At 51.6% G+C, this 14,538-nt stretch overlaps 3 protein-coding genes across 3 annotated transcripts; 2 read left to right on the top strand and 1 right to left on the bottom strand.

Moving 5' to 3' along the window:
- Window positions 1-140: 140 nt before the first annotated feature.
- Window positions 141-4,121, top strand: L3040_002809 (uncharacterized protein; the record flags this gene model as incomplete). Its single annotated transcript, XM_007296238.2, has 6 exons — window positions 141-179; window positions 236-2,624; window positions 2,680-2,907; window positions 2,957-3,213; window positions 3,264-3,931; window positions 3,986-4,121. The coding sequence occupies 6 exons, from the start codon at window positions 141-143 to the stop codon at window positions 4,119-4,121; spliced, it is 3,717 nt and encodes a 1,238-aa protein (XP_007296300.2).
- A 707-nt stretch (window positions 4,122-4,828) lies between these two features.
- On the top strand, window positions 4,829-5,919 carry L3040_002808 (uncharacterized protein; the record flags this gene model as incomplete). Its single annotated transcript, XM_066155685.1, has 4 exons — window positions 4,829-5,066; window positions 5,130-5,379; window positions 5,481-5,535; window positions 5,659-5,919. 4 exons carry the CDS (start codon window positions 4,829-4,831, stop codon window positions 5,917-5,919), a joined length of 804 nt encoding a protein of 267 aa, XP_066012661.1.
- A 322-nt stretch (window positions 5,920-6,241) lies between these two features.
- Window positions 6,242-8,046, bottom strand: L3040_002807 (uncharacterized protein; the record flags this gene model as incomplete). Its single annotated transcript, XM_007296240.1, has 3 exons — window positions 6,242-6,640; window positions 6,734-7,678; window positions 7,786-8,046. 3 exons carry the CDS (start codon window positions 8,044-8,046, stop codon window positions 6,242-6,244), a joined length of 1,605 nt encoding a protein of 534 aa, XP_007296302.1.
- Between the last annotated feature and the right edge of the window lie 6,492 nt (window positions 8,047-14,538).

Below are 14,538 nucleotides of genomic sequence, written 5' to 3'. Positions count from 1 at the left end.
AGACAGACGAATCTCGACTTGAGGCTCTTCATATTATTCTTGGGGTTGGTCGGCTGGAAATCTATGAGTCCGTGCTTCGACTCCCAATGGGCATGCCACTCGATCTCGAATAACCCCTCTAGGTGCCAGGAACATTCGCCATGGAGGAAGCTGCAAAGAGCCTCGACGGCTCGTCCATAGTGCGTGGCATACTCCCGAAGCAACAGGTCTATGGTGTGCTAATTGGGCGCAACAGAAGCCAGTATCCTCTTTGCGCTCCCATTTCGAACAAATGGCGAAGTCCAAGCCGAAACCACCTCCACCTCCCGTAGGACCCAAGCCCATCTCGCCGCAGCTTACCGGCAATGGTGTCAGTCACGGTGCAAGAGATATCAGCAGGCCCGGCTCTACCGTGCAACACGAGGAAGTGGGATATGCGGATGACGCCCTGCGCGTCTCTAGAGGGAGGAAAATGGATAAGGCTGGCAATGAACTGCGCCCACCTCGAACTGCCTCTGCGGACGTGTCTCCTTCCCCGAAGAGATTCTTTCGGCCGCGTCCTCTATCTACCATCACACCAGCAGTCACGATTCAACCTCCACAATCCCCACCGAAGGCGAATACTGCGAATCTAGTATTACCGCATACCCCAGCATATCTCTCGACCGACTCTCCCATATCTGCTTCATCGGGAAGCGCATCTTCTATGCATTTCAGGATACCCAGTAGACCTATTACCCCTCACATGGAACCAGGGAGATTCCCCAAGCCATCGTCTTCCCGGCCGCCGTCACCTCCCCCACCTCGCAGATCTGGAGAATTTAGTAGGAGATCAGGAGAATTGAGTAGGAGAGAGATCACCGAAGTCCTCGAGGGAACCACCAAATCAAAAGCCCCCCCCGTGAACAGAGCAGACAAACCCAAGATAAGCAGCAAACCGATATTGCTCTCACCGCGGAACGAGGCCACAAAACTAGAGCCCGGGCCTCGATCTATGGACCGATCATCTCCATTCAGTACCCCGCCAAGCAGTGGAGGTAGCCCTGAGCATGAGTTTCCCATGCCAGCCCTCTCGCGCACCAGCCCTTGGAATGCTGCTGGGCCCCGATCTGCTATCGAGCCTTTGCAATCTGCTCACAAGATATTTGATCCGCCGCCTGTACATCACTCCGTCGTAACGAGGAGAAAGGATCATGAAACCAATGGACCAAGTAGGGGGCTGTTGTCACCTCAGGCCACAGGGGAGCAAAGACCAGCCCTACCAACAAGACCTCAGGCCGTCCCCGAACCTACAAAGGCTCGTGGCTACCGAGACGTGATGCCACCCCCTCCTGTTCGGCCTTCTATGGACAGATCTCGACCGCCGATAACGACAACGACTATAACAAGGTCCATACCAGAAGAAGGACCCCTTTATCCAATTCCCCCCAAACGAGTATCTTCCTCTCCCACAGCGAAAATCCAGCTTCAGCGATCGCAATCGCAGTTGCACACGCAGACACCTACAAGGCACGGACGGTCGATGACAGTTGACAGGAATTCCGACAGAGCGCCGATTGAGTTCAGGACCCCAATTACCAACGTGGACCCTCGCCAGTCGCTTGATATTTCATCAGCAAATCAAAATATCAAGGAGGCCGAGCCTGGGGAGTTCCCAGACCTTTCACACTCTAATAGGCGAATACCTCGCTACCCTTTTGGAATGAAAGAGCTGCCCACAAAGTATGATACAAGGATCCTTGATATCTGTGGCGAATATGTTTGCACCACGGGCAACTACACGCGAGTATGGAGCTTGGTCGACGGCGAGATGCTGATGAGTCTAGCTCATACCGAAGGTGTCAGGATGGTCTCTGTTGCATTCAAGCCTACAGCCGATGTTGCAGACGAAGGCACCCGGCTCTGGCTCGGTAACAACGGAGGTGATCTTTTCGAATACGACGTTCATACCCAGGCACTTGTGGCCACTAAAAATGCCCACACTCGGCGTGACGTCGTCAAGATCCACAGGCATCTCAACGAAATGTGGACCCTCGACGATGGCGGGTGCTTGCACTTATGGGGACCAGACAGTACTGGATCCCCAAGCCTTTCCGAAAATCCAAGCAGAACTTTCCGAATACAGAAAGGACACACGTTCTCCATGGTCGTTGTCCACGAATTGTGGGTCGCCACCGGAAAAGACATACGAGTGTATGCGCCAACAACTGATGGCTCTAGCCAATGGATGGTACTGCAGGGTACTCTCAATCAGCCCAGCGCCGGCGAAATCACCTCTGGGGCGACGGTTGGCTCTCTATCTGATAGAGTATACTTTGGGCATACAGATGGAAAGATCAGCATTTACTCCCGTAGTGACTATGCATGCTTGGGCATTCTGACCATTAGCCCTTACAAGATCACGGCGCTGGCTGGCGCGGGTCCTTATCTATGGGCTGGCTTCAGCACTGGAGCTATCTACGTCTATGATACGAAACCCTCAACGTGGATTGTGAAGAAAGATTGGTCGGGCCATCAGTCTCAGGTCGTAAACTTGATCACAGATCAGAGAAGCTGTTGGACAGCAGATCGTGTACAGGTTGTTTCGCTTGGTCAGGACAATATCATACAATTGTGGGACGGTTTGCTAGAAGATGATTGGATAGGTATGGTCTACCTGAGCCCTAAGATGAACTTTACTAAAATAAAAAAAATCGCCAGAACACCGCATGCAGTCCCAAGAAGCTCAATTTTCAGGGTTCACTCCGATCAAGGTCCTTATCATGAGCTGGAATGCGGGCGCGTCATCACCCTCGTGGCTGAAGAAACAGCAACACGAAGAAGATGCGAACTTTTTCAGGGACCTGTTTAGGAAAGGCGACCTTCCAGATATGGTAGTTTTCGGCTTCCAGGAATTGGTTGATCTCGAAGATAAGAAAATCATGACCAGTATGTCCTGATTATGCCTGACAAAAAGTTGCGTGCTTACAGATATCAGAAACCATCTTCAAGTCTTCCAAAAAGAAGGTAGACCCGGCTACAGAGCAGGAGCATATGAGTAAGGCATACCGCGACTGGACAACGTTTCTTCAGAGATGCATGGACGACACTGGAGAAATCTACCAAGCGCTTCACAATTCGAAGCTTGTTGGGCTTTACACTCTCATTTTTGTCAAAGGATCATTGAAGCCCAGAATCCGGTCTCTTGATCAAGCTCAACTGAAGCGAGGCTTGGGTGGCCATCATGGCAACAAGGTGCGTACTAACGCCGCTCAAGTAGTTGCCACCTCTGATTATCGAACTAGGGTGCTCTGATTGTCCGCTTCGTTTTAGATGATACGTCAATGTGCTTCGTAAACTGCCATCTTGCAGCTGGTCAATCTCAATCCAAAGATCGCACGGCGGACCTTGCTGCGATCTTTGACAGCCATCTTCTGCTCCCTGTGACTCAGCCCGACGTCCTGCAAGATAGCTATGTAGGAGGTGGGGATGGAAGCATGGTTTTAGATCACGAGATCTGTGTCCTCAACGGAGATCTTAATTACCGGATCGATACGATGGGCACCCAGGGCGTTGTCAGTCTGTTAAAGAAAGGAGACCTCGCCAAACTCCTCACCAGAGATCAATTACTTATGACGAGACGAAGACAGCCGTGGCATAAGGTTCAAGCGTTCCGCGAAGGGCCGATCACGTTCGCCCCGACCTACAAGTACGATGTGGGCACGGATAAGTACGATTCCAGCGAGAAGAAACGAGTACCGGCGTGGTGTGATCGAGTGCTCTACCGAGGCGGTGACGGCATCAAGCAGCTTGACTACCGACGAGAAGAGCTTCATCTCTCGGACCATCGACCTGTCGTCTCAGAATTCGAAATCAAGTTCAAGTCAATATCGCCGGAGAGACGCAGTCTGAAGTGGACGGAGTGCTTACAGGACAGGATAGATAGGAAACGGCGCCTCATTCGTGAAGCGAGGTGTGTCTCCTTTTGCCGATATCGGTTGGAACCTCAATACTGACAGGCTCATAGGCAACACTACCTGATCCATTATCTTGGCTTCGATGAAGTGAACTCCAAAAACATGATTGCTCATCTCGAGAAGATGGAGAAGGAAAGGGCAGAAAAGGCTGCTGCGGAAAGGGACCGGGCCAGAAATGCTCGATGATTGATACCTTTGGATTCGCTCTGGACACTGGACAGACCGAGCAATCAATCCGACACCCACATGACGGCGCAAATCCTGTAAGGAATGCTCACACACGTGATAGCGTGGGGGAAGGGGCAAAGCGGGAAGGGGGTGGGGGGGGGGGCTAGTGGCATTCCGCCAACATGGTCAACGTCATGCCCGTTTGATCGATGGCTGGTTAGATGGCTGATGGCTGATGGCTGATGGCTCACCGGCCGCGAGCTAAACCTCCACCAGTTAGTTGTACGAAGATTCTATAGGAGGGTCACGAGATCACCGTCAGCTCGCTTGGCTTGCGCAGGAACGGACCCTCGCAGAAGGGTACGGAGGGCGGAGGACGGAGTAGTGACGAGTCTATCAGGTACTCGGTACTCGCACCGTCGATCAATGAACTAAGCTCCGTTAAGCCAACTTTTATCCACACGTGCATTTCTCGTCCCTTTCTTTAAACATCTACGAAGTACCGGTACCAGCTTCATGCGCCTCACTCGCACCTTCCGCCTCCAATATCGAACCAAACTCCCTCCCACAGTTCCCTTCCCCCTCCACCCCCTCCAACCCCCTCCACCAAGCCGAAAGCTCTCAACTCAGATTCGACGCCGCAGCCGTCCCTCTCGCTCCACCTCCACCTCCACCTCCACCTCCACCTCCATCTCCACCGCCTCCACGCCATCACCACAGCTACGATGGCCCCCTCGTCTGCCGACAAGCAGCAAGCCAAAGCCCAGGGCCATGCAACGGAGGACATTGACGGCGAGCACAACGAGTGGAAGTTCCGCGCGCCATACAAGATCCACGAGAACGGGCACTTCAAGGCGGTGCTCGAGGGCGGCTGCCACTGCGGGCGCGTCCAATACCAGTTGAGTCGCGAGCGACCGCTCAAGGCGAAGTTCTGCCACTGCAAGACGTGTCAGCGTATCCATGGTAGTACAACCTGACCCCTATCCATCGCTTGGGTCGTGGCTAAATGCAAGCGGAGAAACACAGGCGCGCCCTTCCAACACGCAGCCATCTTTAAAAAGGGGGACATCAATTTCCTGAAGGGTCACCATGATCTCAAGTGGTACGAGAGCGGGGAGAAGACGACGCGGCATAAGTTGCCGTGCAAGGTTAGCTGTGCCTACTGTGGTAGCCTGATCATGGACGAGGGCCGCAAGATGATCTTGCTGTTTCCGGGCTTGATTGAGTGGGGGGAGGGGGAGAAGGGGAGGGAAAAGAGGGCGGGATGGGAGGCCGAGTGAGTTCTTTTCTTTGGGGCTTTGTTTTCTGTTATTGTCGTTGTTGCTGTGGTTTTTCCCTTATCAAAAATGAGAGGAGGTGGCTAATGGGGGAGGGTAGGTGTCACATGTTCTACGAGAACCGCGTGGTGGATATCCTGGACGGAAAACCGAAGGTACGTCGATTGGGAATTTCGTCTCTCTCCCTTAACCCTTTTTGGAAAGCCTTGTTCCGCTTCGAGAATGTTTTTTTTTCTTTTGGCACAGGTAATTGACTGATTCTCTGGTCCTTCGTACAGTGGGCGGGTATGCAGGGGGAGAGCGAACTCATTGAGGATAGCCCGCCTGAGGAGATCAAGAAGAGGAAGAGAGAGATGGAGGAGGAGGAGGAGAAGCGGGAGCAGGAGAAGAAGAAGGCGAAAAAGGATGACGGTGCGGAAGATGGTGGGCCCGAGGTTAAGGATAGAGAGAAGAATGGTCGGGCTGATGATGATGGAGAGAAGATGGTGTTGAGGGATGGCAAGGAGAAGGCGGCGGGTGGGAAGAACGGTGGTGAGTAAGAGCTGCGTCGTGGGCGGGACGTGAGGACAAAACTCTTGCGAGGGGAGGGGCCACGAGATGGTGGTGTAGAGACTGTAGCAGACATCAATCTATATCCCCATGGCCTGCCTCACGTGTAATCGTTGCCTCGGTATTTTTGCACAACGGACTTTTCGTTGAAAGTGCGCATCATAAGATTAACAGTTGAGCTTTGAATCTCGCCTCGACCAATCTTTTCGGGGCGGTAACTTATCCAATGAGCCGTGTACCAACACGTGCAAACAAGCGACCCAGCGAAGAAAGATTGCTGCCGCCCACCACCTACCCACCTCACTTAGCTACCTACTCCCTCCCCATGGCCTTCTCCACCTCCTTCAGAACCGCCAAACACTTCTCATCCTCCCACCGCCTCGTGACAATCTGCAAGCTGACCGGCGCATCTACGTAGCGCTCCCTCTGATACAGCTCCCAGTTGAACCGATCCGGCTCATTCCGCGGCACGTAGGCCGTCTCTTCGACGTCGGTCCGCGGGTCGACGGCGGTGACGGGGAACACGACGCCCGGGTACTCGAGCATGTTCCACTGGGAGGTGTAGGACCAGTACTTGGCGTTGCCGTGCGGGGGGGCCGGGCCCGGGCCGGCGGGACAGAGGATGGCGTCGACGGGGTGGGAGTCGGCGGCGCCCGTGGCGAGCCAGAGGGCGTTGTAGCGGTTGCGGTAGTTGTTGCGTCTGGTTTTCAGCTTTGTTTTTTGGTGGGCGCTGGGTCAGCTTTTGTGCATTCTTTGGCTCTGGATACATGGATGGAGGGCAGGGAGGAAGATGAAGAAACTCACATCCCAGACTTCTTCTACGCTTCGGTACTTTACGTTATCGTTGTTGTTGATGAGCCAGTCGGTCAGCGGCAGCAAGGGCTCGCCGCCTCTCGCGATCAGGTCCTTGACGGCCTTTCCTCCGTCCTCGTAGTACAGGGCTTGGGTCAGGTTCCAGCACTCGTCGTGGCCTTCGGGCTTCCAGTCCACGACGTCCATGCCGGCAGCTTCCAGCTTCTGCTTGACCTCCTTCAAGGCACGGGTGATGGGAGGATGGGGTCTTACGATTCCGTCGTCCCACAAGATCGCAATCTTTAGCTTTGGTGGCAGCGTCACCGGACGCCAGGGAAGCGGTACGAGGGAGGTCTCCCTGACCCACGGCTCGTAGGAGAAATATGTGGACATCAAGAGCTCGATACCGGATCGCGAAGTGGCGAGAGGGCCTTCGGTTGCGATGATACCGTCTTGGGCCGAGACTGCGGCGTGGGAACCCATCTTTCCCATGCGACCTGGGGTAGGCTTGAAGCCGTAGACACCAACGTTGGCTGCTGGGCAGCGGATTGAGCCACCGATGTCACCTCCTATGCCCAGGATACTCCCTCGACACGCAACAAGAGCACTCTCGCCTCCAGAGCTCCCGCCGGAAGTCAGATCCGTGTTCCAGGGGTTCGTCGTGGTCCCGTAGATGTTGGTGCTGGTCTCCAAATGCATTACGGCCTGCGGTTGCGTGGTTCGGGCATAGAAGACGCAGCCAGCTTCATACAGGATGTCGTTGACGGAAACGTTCCCGGTCTTGGGCTCTTGGATCCAGGCCACGTAGCCTCCGTTTGTCTCGCAATCTTGCATGCCATGGTGCTCTTTAATAGAGATGGGAAGCCCATGGAAGGGTCCCATCGGTGCGGGCAGGGAGTCGAGGTACTTTGCCCGCGCGATGGCTCTGGCAGGCAGCAGCTCGGCTATGCAATTCGTCTAGGATGGATATCAATCAAAATCAAACATACCAACTCCATACTTTTACATATTCGTATCAAAATGTATTTGAGCCGTGACTTGAGTAGACATAGGGAGAGGCCTACCAGTTTCTGTGCCAAGGCAGCCCTCCTTAAGAACGCCCGCGTGACCGTCTCGCACGAAAACACCTTCTCCCTGATAGCCAGCAACAGCTCCGGCGCATCGTAAGAAGTGATCTTGATCTCCTCCTCCGTCAAGACATCTCTGTAGACACCCATCACGTTCCTGGGAAGCGGATCCGGGAGGCCCGCCAGGGCCGGCGTGACTTCAGCAATGGAGTCGTCCCGCACCTTGCGCGCCTTGGTGATGAGAGACGCGGCATCCATGTTGAAGCTGGTCGGCAGATTGAGCGGTTAAATGTCGTGTTGTGGTTTTGGGGTTATATGGGTAGCTATGGTAAGGAGAAGGAGGCGGAGGGTTCACACGGGACATGCATGAAATTAAGAGCGTGTAAGCCCGGTCGATAGCTGAGCCCGGGTCGTCCGGTCCGTATGTATATATTTGTGGAGTTGTTGTTGATTCGCTAGAAGAGGGCCGCGCAGTGTCCGATAGGGGGTTTGGCTGGGATAGGGGCGAGTTCTCGTCTAGGAAGGTTATCGAGAGCAGCGGGCCGGGTTTGGTGATCTGATTCTGCTTGTCGTGGATGGTGGGCCGGCGGCATATCATCCCCCATTCTTGAAGGCAGGCTCGCTTAGCCTCCGCATTTACCTCGGGATCTTGGAAATTCGACTCGTCAAGCGGCGAGTCCAGTCAAGTGTGGGTCGCGCAGTTGATTTTGATGGTATCCATCTCAAGGTGCGAAAAGAGAAGGTGTATGCGAACGGATCAGCGTCACGATCAGCGAACGTTGTTCAGAGGGCTTTGTTGACATTCGGTAGATTGCGGCCGCATGACCCCCAAATACTACTACTATCTTCGCTTCTCGAGTTTGCAGGTGGATTTATCGAGGGCTGATCTTGAAATGGGCATCTGGTGGGAATATGATATATATGGACTAAACCTGATCTTGCTAGCGTTTTATTGCTGATCTGTTCCCAACGTATCGAAGCCAAAGGTCAGATCGAGACTTATCGAGATGATACCGGAAAAAGCGATGCAACCCAAGCGAAGTCTTTCCTCTTTAGATTTGGCGTGTCGAAAGAACGCCCCGGTGCAAAGTTGCTTCTCGATGGAACTCATCAGGAAATCTGGATAATACGGATTCCTTTACCCCAGCCTGTATCTATCAATATCAACCCAAGCAAGTCGCTCAAGAGGTTTTCATGGCCGCATTTGGCATTGATCTAGGCTCGGATACCTCGAATCCCCGAAGTTCTGACGCACTAATGCCGCGTGTTAGGGAATTAAAGTGTTCACTGCTGACTATAAAGCCATGGTTGAAAAGATAGGCAAGTTGGCAAACATCGCGACGGTAGATCTTACCTGTCGTAACAACCCGATGGCCTTTTCTCCTGGTCCTTCTGTAGCTCAACACAGATTTGAGTTTCCAGAATCGCTTAGCTTGGGCGCCCCATCCTTCTCTCGAAGGTCTTCGATGGGTAGTATCGTTGGTAGACTTCGTTACGGAAATGTATTCCTTACTCATGAAACCAGTAGCGTGGATCATCCCCATCCGGAAAGAACCAGCTATTAGAGACTTTTCTCCAGGCGTACGAGAGAGTGGGTGGCTGGACACGCGCTGCCTCTGAGATGTCGACAGCAGGAGGTATATATCAAAATAAAGCGATGAAGCTGTTTATTCGTGCTTCATATGAGTTTGAGATTGAAACTCCCCTACTTTAGATGCCTCTTTACCCTGTACCAGAGAGGAAAGCCGGTCGCAGAAAGTGACGCAGTTGTAAGTTCTGCCTCCAATGGAGAGCTGATCCTACGCATTCATTCGAGATTTTACTCCGGAACTCCATCATCTCACCCCCCCCTTTCTAAATGGCTCTCCAGATCCGCCTGGATGAAGATAGCCAGTCAGTCAGTCGGGGTCTGCCGGCCGCGGGCCAGGATCAAGAACCTTGGAAATATATTGAACAGCTAGTTGGATGCAACCGTATGCGAAAGCTTCGAAACCAATATTAAAGACCAGCAAGCCGCTATTAACGATTCGGGTCTCTCGCCCCGATGGAATCCCACGGATGCATGAAAAGCGGCTGAAGGAGGTAGACTCATCTTGCCAGCTCGGAGCTCACTGACCTGGATATAAAAAACGCGATTAATGTCGTCCGTCAGATCAGCTGAATAATAGAAGGGGGTGGAATCTTTCTTTTTTTCGGGCGTATCTTACAGGCCCGTTCTTCAGCTCCTCACCAACTTTTTGGCCGGTCACATCCCGCTACGGATTCTTCCCCTCCCGGACGGTGTTCGGCGTGCAAAATTTACATCGCGAAGGATGTCTCTCTCTCTCTCCCTCTCCCGTCGAAGAAAGCGTTCCTTCACCTTTGATTTCCACACGAACGAAGCTCACTTAACCTCACCTTTCCTTAAACCGCGCGCACGCTGCCGAAACGGACCGCCTACAACTCCCTCCGTTTCCACAACCAAAAAGAATGAAAAGAGAGATCATCTCATACGAATCTGTAAAAAAAAAAAGGTAAAATCCAGCAAAACTCAACCGGAAGCCCATCCATGATGAGGTTCCGATCTACAAACCTAACTGAATAGGTTTTCCGATATGTCATAGTTGTCGCATGTGGGCAGTTGTCGCATATGGGCTTTTTTTGTTTTTTTTTGAGAATCTACACCAACTGGATAGGAACTTGGAGATCAAGCCGTTAAGCCATCGCGCCCGAGTTCCCCGCCAGTTGATGGAAGACAGCTCTGGATTATCTTACATAACCAGATGACTATTTTTTTTTATTGAAGCGAGAATTGGAAGCGAAGAATGCCCGGGGAGGAAGGAAGGGCTTTGTATGATCTATTTGTTCACGTATGTCATGTATCCGGAAAAGGAAGGAAGGAAGGGAAAGGCGGCTTCCGATGGAGTTCCAGGTTACTATGTATACATAAGTAAATAAGTAGATCGAAAAGAATTCAATAAGACTGCTATTTAAAAAGGTGATAGTGGATAATCCTTCGAATAAATCAATATCTATTCTTTAAATAAGAAGGGGACAAGAAAATGGAATATTTTCTTTCATCCTTCGCATCGGCGCGGCTTAACGGCTTAAGGCTCACCGGCTTAAGCTTCAATCAACGGATCCCAGGTTTTTGTTTTCGGGGTGGAGAGCGGGAGCCACTGGTGTGGATCTCGGCCCGTTTCGATTCCATATTTCCATATTTCCAAATTTTCCTCTTCCCTCTTCTCTATTTTGGTCTGTCGGTTCGGCCAGCGGCATACTCCGAGATGGAAAACTTCTGGTGAGTAAGTGAATGAGTTTCGCAGTAAGCAATGGATATTTTCTCCATCGCCCCCTCCCCCCCCTTCGAATGGTTGCTCCGCGTGTACACTGCAAACAAGTATGTAACGTAAGGCCATCTCCCCGGCTCCCTTCCTTCCCAAAGCGCGACGTTGATAAAGCCAATCTCGCTTATCATTTTCTCTCTTTACCAGACTGTCCTTTTCCCTTTGCTGTGTCTTCGTTTCTAGGTTTCCCTCATGATTTTTCTTTTTTCTTCTCTCTTTTTCTTCTTCTCTTCTTCTTCCTCGTGCGATACGAAGTCTTGTATTCGTCTTCTTCGACCCTTCTAATCTCAAATTTCGGCTTGCTCATTTCGTGTTTTCTTGGAACTGCGTCTTTCTCTTGGTACTAACGAGGAATGAGGAGCCGGTGCCGCTAGTAGAGTAAGTAACCTTCCCTACCCGGTCTCAAGCTGGTGGTGCCTTTATGCGCGCCCGCAAAGGGTTCCGTTTCGGGATCTATCCGTTAGCTATTGAGGGTCAAAGTTTTACTTTCTCCAGAGCGTGCGCTAATGCGAGATAGATGTCGTGCATACCGCACTAGAGTAGAGGATACTATCCCCCCCCCCCATGAATACTACTAAATGTCGGACCCAGTTTAGCTCTATAAATCGTAAAGCAGTGATAACTGAATGGCTTAAAGCCCTATCAACTCTATTGCACAGACTAAAAACTGGCTCAAAGATACTTTTCAAGGCTGAATGAATCCTTATGAGTTGTCGGTTAAGACCTGGTAAGATCCCTTGCAAAATTATACTTTCGACATGTAATCATGGGGGCGGAGAGAAGCAACAACGTACCGGTACTTCACTTCAGATACCGATACCCGAGATTTGCATACGTAAGATCTGGTGCGGGATGGTCAATCTTGATTCATTTTGTATGGATCTGAGATCAGGATGTTCTGCTTGCGGCTTGCAGGAATTTTCTGGTGCACGAGTTGCGTTGGTTTCTGTATCTGTATGAAGACGTGCGTCCTGCCAGCCTGGATGGGGAGGGGTCTCCGAGTGTGAGTGTTTGCAGACGGGGTCCCGATTTTAGGATCTGCCGCGCTCGAATTGACAAATACCAATATACGTAGTACGTAGTAACTACGTAGTACATACCCCTCATGGCATAATTTGGGTTTGAGACAGCATAATCTGGGTCGGGGAATCTTCACCACTAGATCGTCAAGAAGAGGCGTGCGGGAAATGCCAACTGAGACATATTCTCCAGCTCAAGTCCGTACGGAGCAGCTCAAGCCCGTACCGTATGGAGTAAGCAGCTGTTTCTGTATGCTTTCGAGAGGGCTGCCGCAACCTTGAAGAAACACTCTATCCAGGAAGGGAGCCGATTGGCGCTTCTGCGAGGTACGTTCAGCGGGAGGCTGGACCGTGGGTGGGGGAAAGCTTGGATTGGAGATGGAGATTGGATTGTGGAGATGTCGAGTGGTACAGACTGAAATCTCGATAATTCTCGATTGGGGTTGATGATGCCCATTTGGTGACTGCGCATGAGCGATGGGAATGTAATATCTTACCTTTAATCATGCCGTGCTTTAACATGGCGACGGATGATCATTGCTGCAGACGAGGAGGTCCATTGCCCTGCAGGAGTCTGGGATGCCATGAGGGGAGGGGGGGGCAGGCTGAAGATGGGGTTATCGTGAATGTGGTTGAGCGAGCGGGATTTTGAAATGTTGAAATGTATGTACGAAAGAGAAGTTTACGAGGGGAGTTGAAGAGTTAAAAGATCTACAGAGTAGAGAGCAAGAAGCTGTACAGTATGGGATGACAAAGCGCCAAGACCATCACGTGGGTGCATCTTGTATTTCTCCACGGAGTACCTTTTATACAGATCTACATCTACATCTTCCTTTTCCATATCTTTTGTTACTCTACTACCTACTTACTATATTCCTCACTTTAACTTGAGTCCCTTTAGGTACCGACAATCCAGACTGCATCTACCGCATCATTATCGTCATGGTCATCTATCCAAAGACCTCAGTCATATCATGGATTCGTTCTGAACCCCCCCCCCCCCCCCCCCCAGACCCACGAGCCAAGCTGGCACCCGTCAACACCAAGCCAGCCAGCCAGCCAGCATGCATACGGAGTATGGAGGTCACTGGCACGAACAGCTGGCGAGTGTTACAGTGCGTCTGCGTCTGCGCCTGCGTCTACCTCTGCGTCTGTGTCCGCCTCCGCGTTTGACGACGGCAATATCTCCCTACTTAGAGTTCTCGCTTTGCCTATCACCGTCGCCCGGAAGAAGGCCTACTCCCCCTTCCCGTACAACGATCGAGTTGCCAGCAGTTCAGCCCGCGGATTTGCGCATGTTACATACTGACAAATATACTACGTACGATACCGGTTGTGGTCGGACACCAAGACGCCCCTCCCGCACGCTTAATTTGTTGAGCGGATGTTCTGGCATTGGACCTCATTCCACTCTATCTTAGCGCTACCAAGCTATCGTTTCAACGGGATGCTATGATGCTATGATACTGGATCAGGAGGAATGCCCTTGTGCATGTTCTGAGTGCTGCTCGCACAGTCTCGAGTGTAGGTCGAGGCGCGATATCCATACTTATTTTATTACTTATCAATATCCGTCCGTACCCATGAAAAGTATATCTATCTATATCCTTGCCACGATCGCTCCGACTACCTACTAGTTGTAGCCAAGGGCAGCAGTAGCATGGGGATAGGGCATCTGCTGCGCCGTGACGACTTTCGCAAACGTTGGTCTCCTTGTCCGTCTTTGTCCTTCCTTGTCCCTTTGATGCTACGGTACTTACTACGTACAATAGTCACTCGACGGTACTAGTACTAGCGATCGTCGTCGGACAGACCCGCGTTACGCGACAACCGAGGCATGCGCTGGTTTCTTTGTGGGACGGGACAAACTTTTTTTTGTCTCCGTTAAAGTACACTTATCTATCTACTTATCTATATCTACTTTTCTACTTACAGTACTGTAGGACTGTACTTCTCTATTCTTCCAAGAGACTTTTGGCTCTGGCTTGGACATGGACTCTAGCTTGGACTTTGACTTTGGATCTGGCTTTCGGGATCTTCTATATACTTTATATTAGCGCCGACCCCTCTTGGGATGAATTTTTCGTCACCTCACTTCACTTCACTTCTCTTCCGCTTACTGTAAACTTCCTCAATCAATCACGCTTTCCATCCTTCCATACTACGACTTCTACTACAACTACTACAACTACTACGAGTCGGTATCCTTTTCGGTACCCTGCGTCGCCCATCATCGATTCACTGCTACCCTCTACCCTTTACCCTGACTGATCCTCAATACCCCCTCCCCTCCACTCGCATCTGGATCTCAAAGTACCTACCCACTCAACTACCTACCTACCTACCTACCTACCTACCTACCTATCTCCCTACACCACTCCCTTCCCCTGGCTGCTTCCTATCAC

The sequence above is a fragment of the Drepanopeziza brunnea genome, assembly GCF_022702325.1.
Source record: "Drepanopeziza brunnea f. sp. 'multigermtubi' strain 214-2 chromosome Unknown ctg3, whole genome shotgun sequence".
Classification (NCBI taxonomy): Eukaryota; Fungi; Ascomycota; class Leotiomycetes; order Helotiales; family Drepanopezizaceae; genus Drepanopeziza; species Drepanopeziza brunnea.
This window is presented reverse-complemented; position numbering and strand designations above follow the sequence as displayed.